Here is a 24,629-nt window from a genome sequence, read left to right as displayed (position 1 = left end):
GTTCACTGTTCACCCGCAGTGCAAATACCATTTCCTCATTCCCTGCACAAGGCATTTCTGTTTACAGTACAATACCGTATTTTGTATTCTAGTGTATATATTGTGCATAGTCTTTGTTCATTTTGCATATTCTGTGCAAGTGGGGATATGCTATTCTTCAACTATTAATATTCGCACACGTCCTCGCTCCTGGGGGACACCGAAGGGCTTCTGCAGATCATCTCAGACAAAGGTGGTCCAGACCTGATCTGCATGAGGAACCTCATCAGTCAGACATGTTTGTTTTGATTCTGAGCGCTGAGGTCACATGGGTGGTGACGTCACCGAAGCAGCCGAAGGACCCCGGCTTCCGTTTAGGTGGCCGTGGATCTGCCTGAGCCGATCTACCGGCGCCCGCTCGGGAAGTTCGTCTAGAAAAATTTCCGTTTGTCCGCCGAAACGGGACGTTCACAGCGAACAGGTGGGGATCCGTCGTCGTCCGAAAAACCCTTCTGGATTTTTTTAGCCCGAAGGAACTCTGGAAGTCACAGTACAAAGTTCTGACCGGGTCCCGTGGCTGCATGCTAAAAACTGCTAGCTAGCTAACGTGTCTGGTAGCTAACGGCAGCTAATTCACTGCTTTATATCGTCTGCTTTGTTTTGTTTGTCGCCAACCCCTTGAAGAAATATATCATTTTAATTAAAAAACAGGAAAAATGTTTAATTTCCAAACGGTGTTGTCAACTGTTACTGGTGTGTCACAGTAACTAACACACGTGTGGGCAGATCTTCCTCCTCTCAGAGGAGCGGCAGAAGATCTGCTTGCTGATGTTCTGCAGAACAACAGCAGGACAAAGCTGATCTTCTGAAAAGAAAGTGTTAAATCTAGTATTTTTCTGTATTTGGGTTACAGCGCATGGGTTAAGAACCCTGCACTTTGGTATCTTCAAGTTATTGGGTTCAGATTTTAAGACCAGTTTTATGAAGTTTTGGTTCCAAGCAGAGTCTGGTACACACGAAACCCTGAAAAAGACATTTATGTTTGGTTGCTGTGCGTTATGAAGGCATTTTACCCAAAATCAGCTTGTATTTACGTCAAGGTAAACACTGACATTTATTCACAATGGAAATATTTTGTATCCGATGAGGAAAAACATCTTCCACATGCTTTACAAACGAAAGGAAACGAGCGCTGCCGTGTGAAATTATAGGAAAAGCTCTCTTCTTTTTAAAGTAATCGAAACTTTGTCTTGGAATTGATGACGAAGCAATTCGCCTCTGTCTCTGCAGGGATGTCCTGTTTTTCTGGTGACCAGAATTTCTGCCCAGAATGTGGCAGCGTCCTTCCTCTCCCAGGCCTGCCGGACACAGTCCGCTGCCCTCGCTGCAGCTTCGTCATCCCTGTGTCAGGTATCTGCTGTCTGCAGAACAACATCCTTCATCCGTCCATCCGTCAACTGGATCAATCTATCCGTTGCCTATTTTTATCCTTGTTGGTCTCAGCCTATTCGCATCCTACTTATTTTTGCTTTATTTTTGTCATTAGTACTGTCACTGTTTATGTTCTTATCCTTGTTGTCGTTTTGGTTTGTCTATTTTCACCCTTGCTGGTTTTTTTTCCCCATTCTGTTGTCCATTCTTGAAAGTTAGTCGCAGCAAGACAGAATATATGTGTGTGAATGAGAGGAACTCGAGTGGAACGGTGAGGCTACAGGGAGTGGAGATCAAGAAGCTGGAGGATTTCAGGTACTTGGGGTCAACAGTCCAGAGCGTAGGAGAGTGTGGAGAAGAGGTGAAGAGACGGTCCAAGCAGGTTGGAATGGGTGGAGAAAAGTGTCAGGGGTACCAAGAGATAGAAGAACATCAGCCAGAATAAAAGGAAAGGTGTACAAGTCAGTGGTGAGACCAGCGATGATGTTTGGACTAGAAACTGTTCCAATGACCAAAAGACAGCAGGCAGAACTAGAGGTTGCAGAGATGAAGATGTTGAGGTTCTCTTTGGGAGTGACCAGGATGGAGAGGATCAGGAATGAGTCTATCAGAGGAACAGCACATGTTAGATGTTTTGGAGAGAAGGTCAGAGAAGCCAGACGGAGATGGTTGGGTCATGGACAGAGGAGGGATAGAGAATATATTGGTAGACGGATGCTGGAATTGGAGCTGCCAGGCAAGAGGTCTGGAGGAAGACCAAAGAGAAGGTTTATGGACGTAGTGAGAGAGGATATGAAGGTAGTTGGTGTGAGAGAGGAGGATCCAGAGAATAGGGTTAGATGGAGAAAGTGGACTCGCTGTGGCGACACCTGAAGGGAAAAGCCGAAAGAAGAATATTCTGTTGTCCATTCTTATCCTTAATGTTGTTGTTGTTTTCTGCTGTTTATTTGTGATTGTCTTTTGCTATCTTCTAATTGTCTCTCTATTCATATTTATTGAAACTCTAACTTTTATGCTGCTGTGACAAAAGAATTTCCCCTATGGGAATCAATAAAGTTTATCTTGTCTTTTTGACAGAACGACAGGGAAAACTTTTTTCAGATTAAATTATTTAACTTGCATGTCCAAAGTCCGGCTCGCGGGCCAAATGCAGCCCCTGCTCAAAATTCCACCGGCCCGCAACCTCTGTCGTAAAATCAATAATATCCAGCCGCCACGACTGTTGACCACAGTATGAAACAGTGTGCAATTAGCTTCTTTATATTTCACCAGAAGATGGCTGTAGACCTGCGGCCGCCCTCGCCGTGACCCTTGTCACAAAGGTCAAAGGTCATTGTGTGATCCTTTCCAGCCCGTTTAAAAAATGACATCTGTAACTTAGAAAAAAAAAATCGAAGTGGAAATTGGATTTTTTTTTTTTTTTACCGAAATACAAAACAACTGCGGGTGTTTTAAAGGACTTCAACGTCAAGCGGCAAAGGCAGATGAAACATGCTAACTACAACAAGCTAACTGGGAGCGAACAAAAAATTGAAACAACTTGAAGCTGCTCGAAATAGTCGATTTGCATTTAATGTTACTGGTTCGCAGAATGTCGGGCTGAACGGTCGACACGTTCTAACACATTCTCAGCTCACCAAATATGGGCCTCTTTGCAAAATGTTTTTCCTCCTTGATTCATTCATAAGTCCAATGATCTTAGATGACATTATTTTCTGCCATTTCAAAAGTTTCTTTCTTTTTTTTCTGATTTCTAGGTTATTTCAGAATTTTCCTCTGTGACTTCTTGTATTTCTCAGCGATTAGTTATTTTGAAGAGTTGGAAGTAATAAATAAATCATTTCAAACACTTTTTCAATTAACTATTTGTGTATTTTGGTACCGACAAGCAAAAACGCTGGTGAAATTTCATTTAGCATATTTTGATTTAAAAAAAAAAAAAAAATCATTGTCATCTTGGCAGTGTGAGTCACACATTTTGCTGATGTCGGAGTGTGTGTGTGTGTGTTATTGTGTAGAGTTCTGCGGGAAGGAGATCCGCTCCACAGTGGTATTTAACCCAGCCCAGCAGTCTGCTCTGACCCTGGACGAAATCGACACTTCGGAGCTGAAGGGTCCCGTGGTGAGACGCCGCTCGGGTCGCCGACCGCTCGCCGCCGCCGCCGCCGCCGCTCCTCTCGCGTTAATCACGTTGTGTCGCAGATCGACAGGCGCTGCTCTCGCTGCAACAAGGAGGGGATGGTCTACTACACCAGACAGATGAGATCTGCAGATGAAGGACAGACGGTTTTCTTCACCTGCATTCACTGCAGGTGACGTTCCTTCTCGCCCGTGTTTCGCCGTACGTTTCGGTTTTGCTCGTCTGCTGATGAGTCGTTTTTGTGTTTCAGGTATCAGGAGAAGGAAGACTCGTGAGAGCGGCTTCTCCTCACGGACGGTGGGATGTGTCTCCGCAAGGAGGCAGAGTTTTGTGGATATTCTGCTTTTTTCACAAGTTGTTGTACAGAATGTTATTGTTTCTATCCTGATATGTGTCACGGCTTCATGGAAATCCAGGGCATTTCTTTGCTTTTTATGCTCGTTTATTGATAATAATTAATAAAAAAAAACTCAACGAAATGCCTAATTATTTTCTCGATCGTGGGAAAATGCCGCCTTCAAATAAGCGGAGGAAAGACAATGAAATTAGCAAAAAAAAAACAAAAACAAAAAAAACATTGAAGTATCAAGGAAATTGGCAGAAATGAGAATGAAATCAAGAAATGGATCAGGAATAATTTACTTTCAAATCTCTAAATTGATCAGCTGATATAAGAACGTTGACCATAATGGTGCCCTTCCTTAACTATTCCATAAAATCTTGTTATAACCGGAACATTCACTTTCAAAACCTTTGAGAGATAAAATAGACTGAAACTTTTCAAACACAATTTTTTTTCCTTCGTAGTCTGAATGCACTTCTGCATGATGTCATATCACAACGTGATGTTTAGCAGGACAAGAATATATACAAGAAAATGATTTTTTTTTCTTCACGTCCTTAGATATCTTGTATATAATCACGATATTGATTGGTATTGTATGAGCAAAACTTTAGCAGGAACTTTTTTTATCTTTATTAACAGATCAAAAAGCCCTTGTATTTGACTGACAGGGCAGGATAAGATCCTACATCATTATAAGCCTAATATTGTGAACCTTATGGTGGTTTTATTGTCCCATCATATTATTATATTATATCGTTTAAAGTGAAACCGCATGATCCTTCTGAAATAAGATCCCCAGTGAGCCGAGCAGAAGCAGAACAGGAGAGGAGAGGAAGGGAGGACAGCTGACAGGAAGTTGATTTAAAGCACCTATAAATTAACTAATCAGTCTAATTCGTTGAGGATGTCGTGGATAGACTGCTAATTTAGATCTAACATTGATAATGTTTTCCTCCCAGGCAAAGTGAGACACGAAATGTACCTTTTCCAGTTTACTAAGCGCTATTTTCTCAGCAAGTATTTTCTATATTATAGGAAAATGTACTTTTGCAAGACATTAGATAAAACCTACAAGCAATTATTTAACGGATGTTGCATCAAGAAATGTACAAAAGAAAATCAATTAAAGAAAAACAAGATGTGCACAGCTCAGGCAGTTGAACTGACACCTGGCATCAGTGAAGCACAAGTCGCCGGTGATTTGTAGGCTCCTAAATTCTGCAGCTGACAGGAAGTTGACGCAGGGAAGAAAATATGAGAGACATTATTCTACCGCTTCAAGGATGGAGTCTAATTATCATCAGGGTGATTCAGGAGGACAAGGCACTGGAAATCCACTGAAAGAGTTGATGTTATCTTCATTAAAACCACTTAGAGAGAGGAATAGCATGGAAAACTCAGCATAAACCTTTATTTATCTGAACGGCCAGCAGGTGCTGCTGTTTATCTGAACGTCGAGCCGCATGAACTACTTTGCAATTAGTTGTTATGAACTGTCAGTCATATGTGTTCCCTTGTTGTCGCTGTTTATCTGTCGCTGCACCAGCCGCCTGCAGCCTGAGGTACATGAACCCGAGCAATAGCTAAGAATGATATCCACATGGGGGAAGTGCACCATTTATTGATGACAAATACTGAAAGAAAATGTGCAAATTTTTTTCCGGGAAAGAGAAAATGTACTGAAAACACAGAGAAGAAAAGCCCCCCCCTCCATCCAACCAGAATCCAACCAGAGACCTTGTCGCTGCGCTAACCTCTGCACCACCGTGCGGCATCGTATTGTTTATCCGTCCTAAATTTCTTGATCCTCGATCAATTACTAGTCACCTCCTAGAAATGCTTATGAATCATCCAATGTCATTGTATTTTCACTCAAGTCTCAAATATTCAGTGTTTATTTGTCATTCACAGAGTGGAAACGTGTTTCATTTTACGATGAAAAGCTTACTTTGCTGTCCACATTGCATTTGGATTTTGGCTTAAAACAGTCAAGTGAATTTGCCAGTAAATGGCAGCAACAAAGATTTTAGCCCCTCTTTTGGCCATTTTTCTCAACAGCAACCCAGCATGTTGCTCTGTCTACTGCACATTTTATATTTTATCAAACACACTGTGTCCAAGATAACATGAACGGTGTGAGCCGGGATGTTTCTGTTATATTTTCCACAGTTAATGTGTATGTTAGTATTGTTTATTTATGCTGCCATCAAAGATATAGTGGCGCACACCCTGCAGTTTCCACGCCTGGTCGCTAGGGGGCAGTAATGCGCTTGCGTGGAGAAAACAGGAAGAAGAAGAAGAAAAATCGACCAATGACGAGTCGCCTCGGAAGTCACATGATAGAGTAAAATGGCCGCCGAGTAAAGAGATGGAGAAAATTGTCCTGCATAAACAACAAACGAAAAAATGACATTATTTTGTGCTTTAACGTAATTTAACCGCGAGAAGTTCGTCGACAGCTCAACCCCGGGGTTCCGGTAAATAATCGCCGTCTTTACTTGTCGAAAAGTCGGTCTAAACCGCGGCGCTGCGTGAAGAAGCCGCGTCAATGAGCTAAATCATTCAACAGTGATTTAGCTTCTTTGGAAGAGGATGAAGGAGAAACGCTTTCTGTCGAATAAATCTTTTATATTATTCTCTGAAAAGGCTTTTGTATGAGCTATCATTGTTTCTGATTTGGAGAGAAGCATAAAATTTTAAACCGATCACTCACTGAGTCATTTCTCGTGCAGACAGACCAGCTACTGCGCTGCATAGCTTCATTTTTATACGGAATAGTGTGCATGTATATGTATATATTTACATATATTTCCCCTGTTTTTCAAAATATATCGTAAAGCTGAACACTGGTAATGCCAAATATCTGTGGCAAAAATGATGCAAGAACTTACTGTACATTAAGTGAAACATGGAAATAATAATAATGTAGCAAAGAACAGAAAATCAGCAGGAAGTTGTGTGCAAATCTAGAAATTATTAACTGACAGTTTCAGTGAAGTCTCAAAAGGATGGACAGTATAATGCACAACTCCGATTTAACTAAAACTCAACAAAGGAATCACTGGAAATGACCTTAACATCAAAAGACTCAGAACAAACACAAACAATCCCCTGGAAAGCCAGCAAGAGAAAACCCAAACATTAGCATAATAACAAATTCTTACAGTGAAGTAAACGATGATGAGTAACAAATGACCCGGACGTTATCGACACCCCGGGTCGTGATGCTGAGGTTTCTTCTATTTGTAATATGTCGTTCGGTTTGTTTCCAACTGGTGATGTGGCTTTTCCCCGTGTGTAGACGATGAAGCTTCGAGTCCAGCTGCAGTGCAAGAACCTGCACGAGTACCTCAGGGAACTGAGTCCAGAGCTTCTGGACCGGCTGTACAACCATCCTGCGACATGTCTGGCCGTCTACAGGTGAGACCGCCCGCTCCATATTTAGCATGATTCCTGCAGCGTGACCGATGTTTGCCTTCATGGATACATGCCTGTCGACCACGTGGTTAGCATGAAGCTAATATGTAAAGTTTACATATTCTTTAAATCAAGGTGATGCGTTCTCGGCGTTGAATTGACAGTAAGTGCAGCCGGCTTCTTTATTATTGAATGTTAATTCATTTACAGGTAAGATATACTTTATTGATCCCCGGAGGGGGAATTATTTTGTCTCAGCAGCTCAACAATGACAGAATCAATGAATATGAGTATAGAGGGAGACAATTAAACGATAGCGAAATACATCCACAAAGAAATAGACAGTAGAGTGAACAACAACAACAACAACAACAACAACAACAAGGATAAGAATAAGAATAGACAACAAATAGGGCGGTAAAAAAAACCCCATCAAGATTGAGAATACAGGACTGTCCCAGAAAAATTAGAATATTGTGTTAAAGTTCTTTGTCTTCTGTAATGCAATAACAAAAACCAAAAATGTCATACATTCTGGATTCATTACAAATCACCTGAAATATTGCAAGCCTTTTATTATTTTAATATCGCTGATTATGGCTTACATCTTAAGAAAACTCAAAATATTTGAATATGATGAAAAAGTAATTTTTGTTTTTTAAGATAAGATAAGATAAGAACAACTTTATTTATCCCGAAGGAAATTGTTGTGCCAGAGTTTCAAGCAAAAACATAACAATAATAGATAATAGTAGGAAGGAGGGAGAATCAGAAATACAATAAAATATAAATTGTCATGGTTAAGGCTATCAAGTGTTTTAGGGTCTTAAGTACAAAGATTTGAAGATTCCCTGCGGCTGCATTTTTGATTGCATTACAGAAGATAAAGAACTTTATCACGATATTCTAATTTTCTGAGACAGTCCTGTAGATGACCGAAACCACAACAACAAGGATAAGAACAAAAACACAGTGAAAATAACAATGACAAAAATAAAACACAATGCGAGTGGAGCGACACCAACAAGGATAAATAGGATTTCCGTCGTACACTCAGTTATGTAAAACTAAAAAAGTCCCCGAGCCCCTTTGCTTTGACACGAGGGCAATTTGTGGTCGACCGGGGATTTAGTTTCAACCGCTACGGTGCCATCGGAGGGTTTGATTCAGGCCGAATAATAACGCCGTGACTCCGGCCGCCTCCAGGGAGCTTCCCTCGCTGGCCAAGAACTTTGTGATGCGGATGCTGTTTCTCGACCAGCCGCTCCCGCAAGCCGCCGTGGCTCTGTGGGTTAAAAAAGACAGCCAGAAGTGAGTAATGATGTTTTCAACTCTTCATTAAGTCGCTCATTCTATGGCGTCAATAACCGAAACGTCGCCGTTGAGTAATTCTAATGATTTTCTAATGATCGTCGGCTCTTCCCCACAGGAACCATGACGAGTGTGTGTCGGTGCTGACAGGCCTGCGTCTCTGGCACAGCCAGCAGCTGCAGGGAGGCCTGCAGGGATTCACCCTAAACCCCGTGTTCAAAGAAAACCTGAGGATCGCACTGCTGGGCGGGTGAGCCGACGCTGCCGATAGCCGGATAGATCAAGATGAGTGAATAAATACCTCATTCTCCCGGTTTCTTTATGATTTTTAGGTCATTTCTTACTTGTTTCACACCCGGCATTTTTTCTGTTATTTTCGTGTTCCCTGTATTTTTTTTTGGAGCAGTGCACATAGCATGTACCGTTATTTCTGGACTATAGGGCGCACCTGATTATAAGCCTCAACCAGTACATTTTGAACGGAAAAAAACATTTTGTACATACATAAGCCGCACATGTCTATAAGCCCCCACGTTGAAACAGGAGATATTTACAAAGAAAGACGGTACGCAGAAAGAGTTTTCAAAGTTTAAATAATAGCTTAGCTTTAGCACAGCACAGCACTAACAGGGCTGGTTACAAAAAACATACCAGTAAAAGCCACAGAGAGCCGTCTTCTTCTTCCTCCTGTCTTCTTCCCGCTGCCGTTTCTCTTTCCAGCGTCTCACCATCGATTCATTTATGCCGAGTTTACGTGCAGCAGCTCAGTTTCCTTCTTTATCGGCCAGCTGGATTGCTTTCAACTTGAAAGCTGCGTCAAATGCATTTCTTCTTGCATTTTCCATGATGAGGGAATTTAGAGAATTTACAGAATATTCTCTGTTAATGCAACCTTTGACGAGTGTACTGATAGTAATTGCTAAGTACTGCTACGAGGCTAATACAGTGATAATAATAATAGGCCTAGCTTTTACAAATACTTTTAAGTAAAATTAAATACAATTAACAAACTTATGCTTGAGAATTGTTATTACATAATGCACCATGTTATTACATTTCCTAGAAAATAAAAACGTTGCAAGTGCATTTTGTAATAATGTTCTCAATATGTAATAACTTATTACATAACGCGGCAAAATTTATTACAAAATGCGTTGGGGGAGTTTATTACAAAATGCGGCTTTATTATAAAATGAAATGAAAAAGTTATTACATTTTGGACGTTTATTACAAAATGCACTGTTATTGCAAAATGCGTCTCAACAGGATCTGTTCCTGCTAACTTTATACACACACAAAGCACACAGTTACATTAAACTCGCGTCGGTCTCACTCTTACCCTTTCTGCTCGAGCCGCTAGAAAAAAAATGCATAAATTAGCCGCATCATTGAAAGCGTGTGACAAAAGTCGCGGCTTATAGTCCGGAAATTACGGTAACGCGTATGGATTTGAATGTAATTGCGGACCGGCTAAGATGATATTGAGAATGATAATAATAATAATAATGCATCCGAGAAGCGGCTCTACAAAAGAGTAATTAAGAGAACACAATCCACTCACACTCCAGTGTGTTGGAAATAAAAGCAGCTTCTTAAAATGCAAATCCTGAGAGCTCTTTCTGCGACGCAGACGCACGTTTCTCTCCGCCGTGAGAAATACATTTCACGAATAAAGCCAGCGTTAATCGATTCACCTACAACAAGGTAATAAAATGCGTTGACAAATGAAGAAACAAACCAAAAAAAACCTCCAGCCTTGAGGTTTTGAAAATGAATAACGGCTTCTACATCGATTCCAGCGGAGAAATGCCGATACAATTTAGAATCATTCAAAGTAGCAGAAACACACCGAGGTCTTGTTCCTTGCATAAATGCTGTTTGACCTTCCCTCCAGGGGGAAAGCGTGGGCCGACGAGGGCAGCACCCTGGGACCCGACCGCCACGCCAGGGACATCGACAGCCTGGACCGCTACGCCATGGAGCGCTGGGAGGTCATCCTGCACTTCATGGTGGGCTCCCCGAGCGCCGCCGTCAGCCAGGACCTGGCGCAGCTGCTCGTCCAGGCCGGACTCATGAAGAGGTCGGGATTCTCGAACGACAAACTCCGCGCGTTTACTCGCAAAAAAACGCTAACCAGCTAACGCTAACAGCTCACGAGTGAGCCGTCAGAAACGGGATGTGAATCCGGATCCTCCCGGCAGCACGGTCACAAATATTGACGCGAACCCTAAAAAGCTGCCGCGGGACCTTTTTAAATCAAAACGGGAGTGTGTTTTGTTCACACACACACACACACACAGCAGTTGTAGCAGTGGGCGTTGTCTGTTTGTGCATCAGTGAGGCCGGGGAGTCTCCGTACATCACCTCCGCTGGTTTCCAGTTCCTGCTGCTGGACACGGCCTCCCAGCTGTGGTACTTCACCCTGCAGTACCTGAAAACCGCCCAGGTATGGCCTCCGCCTCCTGAAAGACTAAAGAATACAGAAAACATTAATATTAGGATAGAAATGTTGATATACTGTATATCAGGGGTGTCCAAACTTCTTTGCAACGAAGGCCATTTATGGCGAGGTGATAATACGTGAGGCTCGAACGTTCTTTAAAGCATTAACATTAAATGCAAATGTACAGTTTTACCAAAATCCCTTTGACTTTTATATTTGAATAAAATGAGGAAAAAGTCTGTCTGGAGAAAAAAAAGAAACTTTCAGAAAGATGAAACCTACCTACGTTCCTTTGAAACATTAAGAATAAGAATAACTTTATTTATCCCGAAGGAAATTGTTGTGCCAGAGTTTCAAGTAAAACATAACAATAATAGATTATAGTAGGAAGGAGGGAGAATAAGAAATACAAATAAAATATAAAGTGTCAAAGTCAAGGCTATAAAGTTTTTTAAGGTCCTAAAACGGACAAACATTTAAATACATGTTCAACGTTCTGGCGGCGACCGCTCGCTAGCATAGCTAGCATGCTTAGCGATGGCCGACACTGTATTCTTTCAAAACCGCAACAGTTTCTTGGCGTTTCAAGCACACGGCCGTCGATCGGACTTCCGTGAAAAAATATTTCGGCCATATTTTATTGTCCGTCCGCTTTCCCTTTTCCTTGATTCGCTCACTTTTACAGAAGCGTTCAAAGGGCGAAGCAAAACGCCGCACTCCGACAGTGTCTCAGAGTGCACCATCTACTGGGGGAAAGCACATTTCTCAGGGAAAAGGTAAAACAATGAGGTTTAAATAACAAAATTTCAAGTTTGGCCGGCCGGATTGAAAAGCTCGACGTGCCGTAAAAGGCCCGCGGGCCGTAGTTTGCCCACGTCTGATCCAGATCCTCAAGGCCAGGAGGCTCCGGACTGCTTACTTTTCATGTCTTAACCGTGAACACAAATCTAAAGTTTTTACCCCGTTTTTCATATCTGAATACCCCAACAAAAAGTCCACCTGGAATAAGATTAAACATATATAGGTTCATTTGAAACATGACATATTATTCACTATCAAATGCTCAGTTTGAACGTCTAAATTCAAAACATGTGAACAGGAAAATACCACTAAGAGTGATATTTATTCAGAAGTACAAACCATTGAGTGCCGTATGAATCCATGTATTATCAAAACTGCAGTGTTTTTTGTCATTTCAATTTTAGACTCGAAAATTCGAAATAGAAAATCGGACCCAATTAGATTTTATGATTGATTTTTATTTGAACACGGGCCACATTTTACCCGCCGACCAGACTTTGGACATGTCTGATGTATATAATTCGGTGATGTATATAATATTGAATAAGAAAACGCAAGGATAAGTGTTACAGATAATGAATGAATCATTGAATTACATTGATTTGGCGAATCTTCGGCGAATTTCTTGTAAATTTAAAGTCTTAAGGGGTGTCGTTCCTCGAGAAGCCTCTTCATTGTATGAAATATGAAAATAGAATTATTGTGAAATGGCGTATTCTAGATGTTTGTGCTCATCCAGGTGATGGTGAATTCTTGTAGAAATCTTCTTTTCGTGGCAACCGGAAGTTCAAGTCCGGGAAATACAGTGAATATAATTAGGATTTTTTAAGTATCGCCGCAGTATTTCTGTCTTGAACCTTAAATAAGAAAACATTAGCAGGATCAGCGTTGCAGATAATGAATGAATCGTTGAATTTTCAGGCAATTTCTGGTAAATGTATTAGTTATATTTTGCTGATTTTATGTCTCATTCTTCTTAATATTCAGGCAATTTCTTGTAAATTTATTAGTAATATTTTGCTGATTTTATGTTTAATTCTTCTTAGTATTCAGGCAATTTCTGGTAAATTTATTAGTAATATTTTGCTGATTTTATGTCTCATTCTTCTTAATATTCAGGCAATTTCTGGTAAATGTATTAGTAATATTTTGTTGATTTTATGTTTAATTCTTCTTAATATTCAGGCAATTTCTGGTAAATGTATTAGTAATATTTTGCTGATTTTATGTCTCATTCTTCTTAATATTCAGGCAATTTCTGGTAAATTTATTAGTAATATTTTGCTGATTTTATGTTTAATTCTTAATATTCAGGCAATTTCTGGTAAATTTATTAGTAATATTTTGCTGATTTTATGTCTCATTCTTCTTAATATTCAGGCAATTTCTGGTAAATTTATTAGTAATATTTTGCTGATTTTATGTTTAATTCTTAATATTCAGGCAATTTCTTGTAAATTTATTAGTAATATTTTGCTGATTTTATGTTTAATTCTTAATATTCAGGCAATTTCTTGTAAATTTATTAGTAATATTTTGCTGATTTTATGTTTAATTCTTAATATTCAGGCAATTTCTGGTAAATTTATTAGTAATATTTTGTTGATTTTATGTTTAATTCTTCTTAATATTCAGGCAATTTCTGGTAAATTTATTAGTAATATTTTGCTGATTTTATGTTTAATTCTTCTTAATATTCAGGCAATTTCTGGTAAATGTATTAGTAATATTTTGCTGATTTTATGTCTCATTCTTCTTAATATTCAGGCAATTTCTGGTAAATTTATTAGTAATATTTTGCTGATTTTATGTTTAATTCTTAATATTCGGGCAATTTCTGGTAAATTTATTAGTAATATTTTGCTGATTTTATGTCTCATTCTTCTTAATATTCAGGCAATTTCTGGTAAATTTATTAGTAATATTTTGCTGATTTTATGTTTAATTCTTAATATTCAGGCAATTTCTTGTAAATTTATTAGTAATATTTTGCTGATTTTATGTTTAATTCTTAATATTCAGGCAATTTCTGGTAAATGTATTAGTAATATTTTGCTGATTTTATGTTTAATTCTTAATATTCAGGCAATTTCTTGTAAATTTATTAGTTATATTTTGCTGATTTTATGTTTAATTCTTAATATTCAGGCAATTTCTGGTAAATTTATTAGTAATATTTTGTTGATTTTATGTTTAATTCTTCTTAATATTCAGGCAATTTCTGGTAAATTTATTAGTAATATTTTGCTGATTTTATGTTTAATTCTTAATATTCAGGCAATTTCTGGTAAATTTATTAGTAATATTTTGCAGATTTTATGTTTAATTCTTAATATTCAGGCAATTTCTTGATTTTCTTTTTTTTTTTAATTTAATTTTTTTTTATTTTTCCCTGTAATCCTCGATGAAAACATCGCTGATAATCCCGTCACGTCTCTCAGCCGAGAGAAGCAAACCCTCCTTCTTCGTAACGGACGACGAACCTCGTCGCGATCGAGAAAGCGCCGCAGATTTCAGTCTTCAGAAGGTTAAAAATAAGACACGGGGGTGTTTTTTTGGAATATTGAAGAGCGAACGAGGCTGTAATTATCACTCCGAGCCTCTGCAGCCCGTCATTACCCTGATTAGCAGCCATTCAGCGGCAGCATCTAATCAGCAGCGGAGGAATCCTCCCAGACGTCTGGGTCACATCGATCCGGCGCGCCGAGCCTCCGCTCCCTCCCGGGACGGTTAACGGTTCCCGTCGGGCCGATCGATCGATCGATCGATGCGTCCCGAGACGGGAATCGGCGAAACCGAAGGAGGAATTAGACGAGCTTCGGACGCTCCTTTTGAAATCCAGTCAAACGCGAAGATCTCGAGAAGGTAGAAAATGTGATTTTTTTTTTTTTTTTTCCCCCCGCGGATGAGATGCGCGAGCCGGACGGGGACGGAGACGTCATTTTTAGTCTTATTAAATCATGATTCCCCGCCGCCTCTCGCTTTAGTCAGTTTCCTAGCAACCGGAGGAGACGACTGGAATGTGTGATGTCCGGTTTTGGGAGTGAGGGGAGCGTTAGGGTGGGGTAGGAACCGAAAACCCCTGGGTTTGGTTGGGAGACTCCAAAAATAGGAAATAACTAACTGGTTTTGGTTTCATTTGGTTCAAATTACAGAGAAATTAAGTTTCATCGGGCTTCTTTTTTTGGGATTAATTTGTACCATAATTTCCAGACTATTAAGCACACCTGAGTATAAGCTGCGCTTGCTAAAAACACAAAATAAATATATACTTTTTTAACTGTGTACAATGAATGAAGTGAGATACGAAAAACAGGAAAATAACAAACTGGTTTTGATTTAATTTGGTTCAAATTACAGAGAAATTAAGTTTCATCAGGCTCCTTTTTTTGGGATTAATTTGTACCATAATTTCCAGACTATTAAGCGCACCTGAAGCTGCGCTTGCTAAAAAAACAAAATAAATATATACTTTGTGAACAGTCAACATGAGTGAAGTGAGACGTGAAAAACAGGAATATAACAAACTGGTTTTTATTTAATTTGGTTCAAATGACAGAAAAAATCATCAAGTTTCACTGGGCTTCTTTTTTTGGGAATTATTTTGTAGCTTAATTTCCAGACTATTGAGCGCACTTTAAGCTGCGCCGGCTACAAATAACAAAATAAATATATACTTTGTTAACAGTCAACTTGAGTAACGTGAAATATTACAAACAGGAAAATAATCAAAATGGTTTTGATTTAATTTGGTTCAAATGACAGAGAAATTGTCAAGTTTCATTGGGCTTCTTTTTTTGGGGATTATTTTGTACCATAATTTCCAGACTATTGAGCGCACCTGAATATAAGCTGCGCCGGCCAAAAATTACTAAATGAATATATATATATATATATATGCTGCTCAAAAAAATAAAGGGAACCCAATGTAACTCCAAGTCAATCCCACTTGTGTGAAATCAAAGTTTCCACTCAGGAAGCAACACGGACTCATTTTGAGTCTTTTTAAGGACGTTTCATCAACGTTTGGTCGGCCTGTCGTGTGTTTTTACACTTTCATCTGGAATCCAGACCTCCAGGGCTTCATACATTTGATTTCCATTGATCATTTTGGTGTGATTTTGTTGTCAGCAGATTCAACGATATAAAAAACAAAGTATTTCATAAGAATATTTCATTCATTCACATTTAGGAAGTGTTATTTTAGAGTTCCCTTTGTTTTTTTGAACACACACGTTTAGTAGCTGCAGGCGTCCACGCAGTAACATGAGATATTTACACAGAAACATTTTTCTTGGTGTGTGTGTGTGTGTGTGCGTGTGTGTGTGTGTGTGGAGAGTAAAGTGCTCCATAAGTGGAGACCATTTCCAATTTTTTTTTTTTTTTTTTTGCAGTTTCTGCATTCTAATCATTTATTTAGCAAATTTGATACGTTTTTTTTTTTTTTTATTCATTTGATTCTTTCAATCTGAATAAAAAGAAGAAATGAATTCAAGATGAAATCCTTGGACTGGAAGGGAATATTTCAAACGTTTTCTTTTTTTCTGAGGGAGGATCGAAGCGCAAATGTTGATGAAATTATCCAGAAACCATTTCAAGAAATCTCTCCACACTTAGCAGGAGTTCACAGATGAGAAATAATGATTGGAAATGTAAAAAAAAAGTAAAAACTAATGTCTGATTCGATCCGAATTATTGCCAAATTCCATTTGAATGTCCTGCTGTGCGACTGATGCATTTTAACGAAGCACGTTTCCTTGCAGTCTCGAGGGATGGACCTGGTGGAGATCTTGTCCTTCTTATTCCAGCTCAGTTTCTCCACTTTGGGCAGAGTGAGTTCAGTGTGTGTGTGTGTGTGTGTGTGTGTGTGTGAGTTGTGATTGATCACATATTCCTTGTTGCCTCAGGATTACTCGGTGGAGGGCATGAGTGAATCATTGCTCACCTTCCTGCAGCACCTCCGGGAGTTCGGGCTGGTCTTCCAAAGGAAGGTAAGACTCACAGAAGCAGAGATTGTTATTTTTCCGTTTCCACGTCGACCCCCGGAGGAGACCAGATGTTTGCGTGTCGGGGAAACGAGCTCCCGAAAACTGGAAATGACTTAAAATGCGCGCTGGTGGGTTGCTGGGAAAGCACACAGGGATGCTGTTGTTCTCCACGCTGTCTATTTAATGACGTCTTATTTCTTCTTACTGTCTCTCTGTTTATATTTATATTCATATTTATTTATTTTTATTTTTTTTATTATTATTTCTGACATAACCGTGACAAAGAAATGTCCCCTATGGGGATCGATACATTTATTTTATCTTAAATATGATAGATAGTCAATGGATGAATGAAATGAGATTTACTTAAATGAGAAATGGTTGAAAAGTGACATACTAGCTAAAAAATACAAGTAAAATGAATCAATAAAATAAACTCTAAAGTGTAAAAGTATATCATATATATTTTTTTTAAAAAGTCCATATTTATAAATATACAGGAATAAATAATGAGCAAGTGTCAATGTGAAGTAGCACAGACAGTATAAATAAGTATAAATGTAATGTTTACTGTATGTGCACTATAAATGTACCGAAATGTAATTGTAGCTCTCGTCACAACACACACACACACACACACACACACACACGGATCGCCTCTTACTGGCATTTATTTTTCTTTCTTCTTCCTCCTTTCATGCCGCTGCAAATACTCAACAATATCAGCTCACATTGAAGAAACAGTGTCACACATTGAATATATAAACAAAGGCGTCGCAAATACAAAGAAAATACTTCATTAGCCGCTCGCTGTCAAGGAGCCGCCGTTTGCAATAAAAGAATTAATTACATCACAGGTACTAAAATATAAATACACCAAGAAATCACCCCGTTTTTAATCTTTTAACACACCTATTTAACATCATTTTAATCCAAATTATATATCAACATGAAATCATTTCACATAAATAACCGCACTTATATTATTGTAGGATAAATGTAACCACTCCTTAATGTTAAATAACTGAATTTATGACCCATGCTTCCCATCTTTCTTGAAACGGCTGCATCAACTTTTTTCCCCTCCTGGACATTTTAGGGATTATTTGGATTTCTCAATTCCACTTGTGTGGGAAATGTACTTTGACTTATTTATTTTAAGACAATCGGACCTTTTAAGACGATCTCGCGGGCCACATTTGGCCCGCAGGCCTTGAGTTTGTGGATCAGAGTGACTTCTTGTTGGGTTTTGGCAGGACGTAGGAAAGACTTCCTGTATCTTCCATGACGGACGACACTTTCTCAAGCCCTCGGTCTCAAAGTTCTCCAGCGCAGACGAAGCACAAGAATGTTCAAACCTCCGAACGTCAATATCGCTGCATCCGTTCCATCATGGCGTTAGAAAAACATCCAACCTGGATCCATGCAGCGATTCCCCGACTCGAAAATGGCCGCGTTTTCCCTTTCTTTCACCTCGATGGCATTTGAGCAGAAGTAAAATATGACGCGATTGTATTTATTTTACGAGCGACCATCTGCTCTGCACGTCAGCGCCTGGGAATTTATTTGGTTAAACGCCGCCATCGCCTCGCCGAGACTTCCGCTTCCAAATGTCCCTCCGATGTTTGCTTTCGGAGTTAACAGCAGATTAATGAGGAGGTTGATAATCATTGCGAATAGTTGGCAGCTTTAATGCCCCAGAATTATGGACGCGGATAGAAATAAAATGAAGGTAGTGAGATGATTGAAAGGCTGTGATAAGGATTCATTTTTCTTCTTTTCAGAGGAAGTCGAGGCGCTACTACCCGACCCGACTGGCCATCAGCCTGGCCGCGGGCGTCACCACCGGCTCTTCGTCCTCTTCCTCCTCCTTCAACTCGGGCGCCGCCGCCGCCACCGGGGAGTCCGGGTTCATCGTGGTGGAGACCAACTATCGGATCTACGCTTACACCAGTACGTCCCAAACACGGGTTCGGGGAAGAAGTTGTCGTCGGTGAGATGCGGTGACGGAGAGCATCGTATGTGCAGAGGCAGGAGACGTTTACGGGGATTCGGCGCGGGAAAGTCGCTCAAAGTGTAGCTTGAGTTATATTTAGCGACACAATATAGCATGAAGTGTGTTGCCGGTAAGCTAAGCTAAGCTAAGGAAAGAGCAACAAATCAAAACCTCCTACCAAACTGTCCACAAGATAAATACACTTTATCGTTTGCTATTTTCCGAGTACCTTTTTCTGATTTGGTAAGACGTGACAAAAGGGTCTGGAGCGGATTGATCACGTTTTATTTCATTTTAATGGGGAATTTTAATCTGGTCTATGAGCACATTGAGTTCGGAGCTCCGTCACAGAACCAATTCCACTCCTAAGTCAAGCTGTGACTGTTTGATATGCAAATGTAACATTTTGGATTTGATAGAGTAATACATTCAGTGATTTTAAGGTGTAGTTACATTTATTTGACATTATAGTTAGTTACCGTCATTTCCGGATGATAAGCAGAGACTTTTTTCACGTAAACAACGATGCGGCTAATATATGGACTTCGGGTGGGGGACGCTAACTAGCTTCACGCCGTTAAAACGTTTCTCCTCGTCACATCGGACCGATGAAATGACCGGGAAATTCTGAGTCCGTTCAACTCCGACACCGAAGAAGACGACTGTGACGGTTTTAGCGCGCAGGAGGAAGCCCGAGATAGCGATGGGCTAGCCGGTGCGGCTTATATGGAGGCGCGCCCAATAATCCGGAAATGACGGTACATTTATACTGTTAGCGCTACATGCGTCCCTTTGACATAATGCTGACGTGTCCGTCGGTGAAATGAGCGTGACTCCCCTGCGGGAGAACCACCGAATGGTGAAAATCACGCCTTTCACGTAACATTTCACTTTCCAGACTCGGAGCTCCAGATTGCGCTGGTCGCTCTCTTCAGCGAGATGTTGTACCGCTTCCCCAACGTGGTGGTGGCCCAGGTGACCCGGGAGTCGGTGCAGCAGGCCATCGCCAACGGCATCACGGCGCAGCAGGTACGAACGCGCCGCAGGAAGTTATTTCTTTTTAGTTTGAAAGGCGACGCATTCATTTATCGCCGATTTTAAGTTGGACCGTTCGTTTCTGCCGGTTTCTCGCTGAATTTCAAGTCGCTTCTCGCAGATGAGAGCTTCTCCCGCGCTGATTTTTGAGTCATTTCCTATCAATCGGGCGTTTTTTTCCCGGCTGACTCATCTATCGAGCTTAAATAGTTCATGAAAACCTCCCCCGTGTCTGCTTAAAAGATGCCTTATGCAAAAAATTCCATCTCATAGCCCAGGGGTCGGCAACCCTCAACACCCAAAGAGCCATTTGGACCCGGTTTCCTCGGAAAAGGAAACACCGGGAGCCGCTGTATATATTGCTTTTTATTACCCTTACACTTTGTTTAAACAAGTGTGTTGCTTCTGAAATTCACAAAGTATTACAGAGAAAATTACATTTTATTTATGTCATGAACTCATTTTGAGCTTTGGGCTTTCAGAGCGTTTAGCGGAGCCTTGACCTGAATTTTAGAAATAAATCGGGAAAAAAATCACTGTGTCAGTAAACAATAAAAAATAAATATTTGCAAAATATCTTCATAAATATTTATTTTACCTGGTTTATGGGACTTCTGCTCCTGAACTTCTGCGCACAGCATCTGCAAATCTGGACTTTGCCGGCTTCCGCCAGTGTGACGTTATTTTGAGCGGCGAAAAATAATAAATATCATTTTATTTAATATTTCAAGATCACAATAATCTTCCAACTTAGAACTAAAAGTTAAAAAAAGGAATTAACACAAATGAAATACACTTCAATTAAATATTTATCATTTATTTTCCCGAGCCGCGGGTTGCCGACCCCTGGGATAGACCGATATTATTGATGAGCAGCGATTTATAATTGAGTGTGATTTGTGTAACAAGTCACTCTCACCTTACAGTTAAATCAGTTCTGACCAAATTCAACACAAAGACTGAATTATTAAGTTTATTCAACCGTATCACTGATCCCGCAGTTGCGCGTCCTTCTTTTCACACGAAAATATAGAAAACGAAAGGTTTTCTATTCATTTTTGCCGACTCGACTCCCGATCAGACACCGTTTAGAAAACGGCAATAAAACCGGACGATTTTACCCTTGCGTTGATGATGCCGTCCCCTCCCCAGATCATCCACTTCCTGAGAACCCGGGCTCACCCCGTCATGCTCATGCAGGTACGGAAAAGATCGCAAACGAATATGTGAACTGTGTCGCCGGTTTGCGAGCGCCGCCGCTCTGCTTCCTCCCTCCAGACGCCCGTCCTGCCGCCGACCATCACCGACCAGATCAGGCTGTGGGAGCTGGAGAGAGATAGACTGCAGTTTACCGAAGGTGAGTCCTGTGTGTGTGTGTGTGTGTGTGTGTGTGTGTGTGTGTGTGGACCCAATCCAGTGGAGACTATTAGTGTTGTCGTTAAGCTAATTGCGGCTTGCAGCCGTATTTGTTGCAGTTGTTGTGATAATGGAAGTCACCCCACAGGTCTGACCCGAGGAAAGAAGCGGGGCTTTAATTAATGCTATTAATTAGCTCAGTTGTTGATCCTGCATCGAATCTAAAAGGCTCTGCCGCCGAAACTGGAAACCCAACGTACCGTCTGATGTCTTCAAAGTCGGGCCTTGTCAGACGGTCTGGAAAGAAACACATACTGTCATTTCCGGACGATACGCCGCGAATTTTTTCACGTAAACAACGTTGCGGCTAATATAGGGACTTTTTTGGGTGGGGGACGCTAACGAGCTTCACGCCGCTAAAACGTTTATCCTCGTCACATCGGAGCGATGAAATGACCGGGAAATTCTGAGTCCGTTCAACTCCGACACCGAAGAAGACGACTTTGACGGTTTTAGCGCGCAGGAGGAAGACCGAGATAGCGATCGGCTAAAACTGTTGTCAAAATGTCAAAAACAGTTTCGAACCAGTTGGAATGAAACCATTGTCTCAATTTACTTAGTGTGAAATCTAATATATCTAATATCTGTAGATTCGTCAAGTCGCAATGCAAATTTCCCACTGATGTGCAACTTTTTCAAAATACAAGACACGTCATCAAAATGTCTGAAAATGGTATTATTTGAGAGAACTGGCTATTTCTTTATCAATGCCAGAGCCGAGCATTTCTTCTCCAATGATTTTGCCGGCAGGTAGTATTAATGTTTTGCTGTTTGGATTTAGAGACGAGTTCAGCAACTTTCTAGCAGCTTCTACTGCTTTCTCACTCGTCTTGGTAGTTTTCAACAACGCTGCTTGTTTGTTTACGCAGATACAAGTACTTTTTATTTTAAAAAAGTATCCCGCAAAGCGTCACTAATCCCTCTGATACACAGACGCACAGGTTCATTCACCACCCGTCGCCATGGAATGGACACGCTGCCCACATAGACATAGGAAGACACATTATTTACGTTGGATAAATCATTTTCGGACCGATCGGGTGAAAGTGGGCATTTTTCCACGGCACACCTGATGATCTCTCACGGCGCAGCGGTTGGGAAACACTGATCTAGCCGGTGCGGCTCATATTGAGGTGCGCTCAATAGTCCAGGAATTACAGTACTTCTTTTCCTTTGGGTCGCTCCCTTTAAGGGCCACAGCCAATCACCTGCCTCCGTTTAACTCCCAGCCAATCACCCGCCTCTGTTTAACCCTCTCCTCTCACACCAACTAAAGTGCCGTCCAATGAGAAGCTCCGCCTCTTCATCGTCGTGGCAAAAACAAAAAAACACATAATTCCCAGGAAATGTGATTTGTTGATTTGAACAAACCTGGGATTCTCAATTGATTTGAGGTGGATTTTGAGCGATTTTTTTAGTGGCAGCGTGAAAAAAACGCCGTCTTCATGAGTGGCAGGCGACCTTTGACCCTTCGGTGTTTCCCTTCTTCACCTGCAGGGGTTCTTTACAACCAGTTCCTGTCCCAGGCCGACTTCGAGGTGCTGCGAGACCGAGCTCAGGTTCGATTCTGTTTCCTCTCTTCGGCTCTTTCATTGCTAAAATAATTGTTTCTTTTCTCTCGCACTTTTTATTTGCACATAAAAAGTGCTTTCCGTTTTCCTGTTTTTGCTCCCTCTCCTGAACATTGTGTCGCTCCTGTCTGAATCTTTTCATTTCAATGTCATATATGTTTACTGGAGGTGAAAACATTAATGTTAAATAAATCACTTTTTAGCCTTGTGTTGCAATAAAAACAACAAATCACACAAAAACACTGAATATAATCGTACAGTATCTTAATGGTAACATATTTAGAATATTCTTGAATTGTATTCAGCTTATTTCAGATTTTTTTTAAGACAAATATTTGTTCCTTTTTAAAATATAATAATATATAAAATATAATGTAAAAATATAGCACATAATACGGAATGATAAAATTAAAAAAACAGTAAAGATCAGGAGAAATAAATAAGAATAAAGTTAAATGTATGTAAAAATATATGCAACGTATATTTATGAGTATTTACAAGTACATGCAGTATTTATGTGTTATTCCACAGGAAACGGACGGAGAATTATTGCGCATTATTATACAATTAGCACAACAAAATCCCCGTCCGATATCAAACATTCCAGCCGTGTGTTGCGTTTTTTTCATATAAGCTCCGCAAACGTCACTCGATCCATTATATATGCATTGAAAATAAATATGTAGCAGCTTTTCCAGGCTCAGACGACCTTCGGCGAGGAGGACAAATAGTCGCCGCTCTTCTCGCGGTCCTCGGCCAAATGGTTACTCTTTCACGGTGACATTCGTGTAATTGCCGCGGGTCTGATATTTTCCGAGTCATTTCATTGAAATGAAACAGTTCGCCTTCGCAAAAGCAGCGGAAAATGATCCGCTGATCCTTTGCCCTCCTCCTCCTCCTCCTCCTCCTCCGTCTCCTTGACCTTTCCACTTCACCGCCGCTCTTTAATGACACTCGTCTCCAGATGGATTTGGCCTCCAAGATGATGAAGAAGGTGTCTTGTTTCTTGTTTTGTTTTTTTGTTCCCCCCCCCCCCCCCCCCCCCGGTGCAGGGTCTGGACTGTCTGATCTGGCAGGACGTGGCCCACAGGGTGATGGTGGTGACGCCGCAGGGTCACAGCGAGGTCAAGAGGTTCTGGAAGCGACAGAAGTCTCACACGTGACCGGGGATTCAGCAGTGGGGGGGGGAAAGGGGGGGGACGCCATTTCTTTTTGTATTTTCGTAAGAGCTGAACTCTGGTGTATTTTAGAATAAAGGGTGAAGTCGAGAAAAGGTTGACATTGTGTTTGTGTTGTTGGTTAATCACGAAGAGATCTGACGCCGTCTAACCCACAGCCAATCACCTGCCTCCGTCTAACCCACAACCAATCACCTGCCTTCGTCTAACCAACAGCCAATCACCCGCCGCTCTCTGACCTACAGCCAATCACTCGCCTCTGTCTAACTCACAGCCAATCACCCGCCTTCGTCTAACCAACAGCCAATCACCTGCCGCTCTCTAACCTACAGCCAATCAAATGCCTTCGTCTAACTCACAGCCAATCATCTGCCCCCGTCTAACCCACAGCCAATCATCTGCCCCCGTCTAACCCACAGCCAATCACCCGCCTTCATCCAACCTACAGCCAGTCACCTGCCTCCGTCTAACCCACAACCAATCACCTGCCTTCGTCGAACTCATAGCCAACCACCTGCCTTCGTCTAACCTACAGCCAATCACTCGCCTCTGTCTAACTCACAGCCAATCACCCGCC

The 24,629-nt window shown here is 40.9% G+C and overlaps 2 protein-coding genes across 3 annotated transcripts; both read left to right on the top strand.

Annotated features, from left to right (window-relative positions):
- Window positions 1-321: 321 nt before the first annotated feature.
- polr1h (RNA polymerase I subunit H) lies at window positions 322-4,023 on the top strand. The gene is made up of 5 exons (XM_086177856.1): window positions 322-460; window positions 1,270-1,389; window positions 3,429-3,532; window positions 3,613-3,722; window positions 3,801-4,023. The coding sequence occupies exons 2-5, from the start codon at window positions 1,272-1,274 to the stop codon at window positions 3,823-3,825; spliced, it is 357 nt and encodes a 118-aa protein (XP_086033982.1). The 5' UTR covers window positions 322-460; window positions 1,270-1,271; the 3' UTR covers window positions 3,826-4,023.
- A 2,213-nt stretch (window positions 4,024-6,236) lies between these two features.
- gtf2h4 (general transcription factor IIH, polypeptide 4) lies at window positions 6,237-24,151 on the top strand. Of its 2 annotated transcripts, none has more exons than XR_015109137.1 (14): window positions 6,237-6,373; window positions 7,198-7,316; window positions 8,520-8,624; window positions 8,743-8,874; window positions 10,519-10,704; window positions 10,962-11,070; window positions 16,632-16,700; window positions 16,776-16,851; window positions 18,722-18,809; window positions 19,751-19,881; window positions 21,040-21,087; window positions 21,166-21,244; window positions 22,801-22,862; window positions 23,927-24,151. XR_015109137.1 is itself a non-coding variant. In XM_086177933.1 (14 exons), the coding sequence occupies exons 2-14, from the start codon at window positions 7,201-7,203 to the stop codon at window positions 24,035-24,037; spliced, it is 1,401 nt and encodes a 466-aa protein (XP_086034059.1). In that variant the 5' UTR covers window positions 6,237-6,373; window positions 7,198-7,200; the 3' UTR covers window positions 24,038-24,151. The 2 variants fall into 2 exon arrangements, 1 of the variants encoding a protein (XP_086034059.1); XM_086177933.1 differs by having other exon boundaries at window positions 16,776-16,859; window positions 18,641-18,809.
- The last annotated feature ends 478 nt before the right edge of the window (window positions 24,152-24,629 follow it).

The sequence above is a fragment of the Fistularia commersonii genome, chromosome 30 (assembly GCF_037954325.1).
Source record: "Fistularia commersonii isolate RoL2024-O1a breed Wild chromosome 30, RoL_Fcom_v1.0, whole genome shotgun sequence".
NCBI classification, from domain to species: Eukaryota; Metazoa; Chordata; class Actinopteri; order Syngnathiformes; family Fistulariidae; genus Fistularia; species Fistularia commersonii.
The sequence above is the reverse complement of the archived record's forward strand: the minus strand, read 5'-3'. Positions and strand labels throughout refer to the sequence as shown.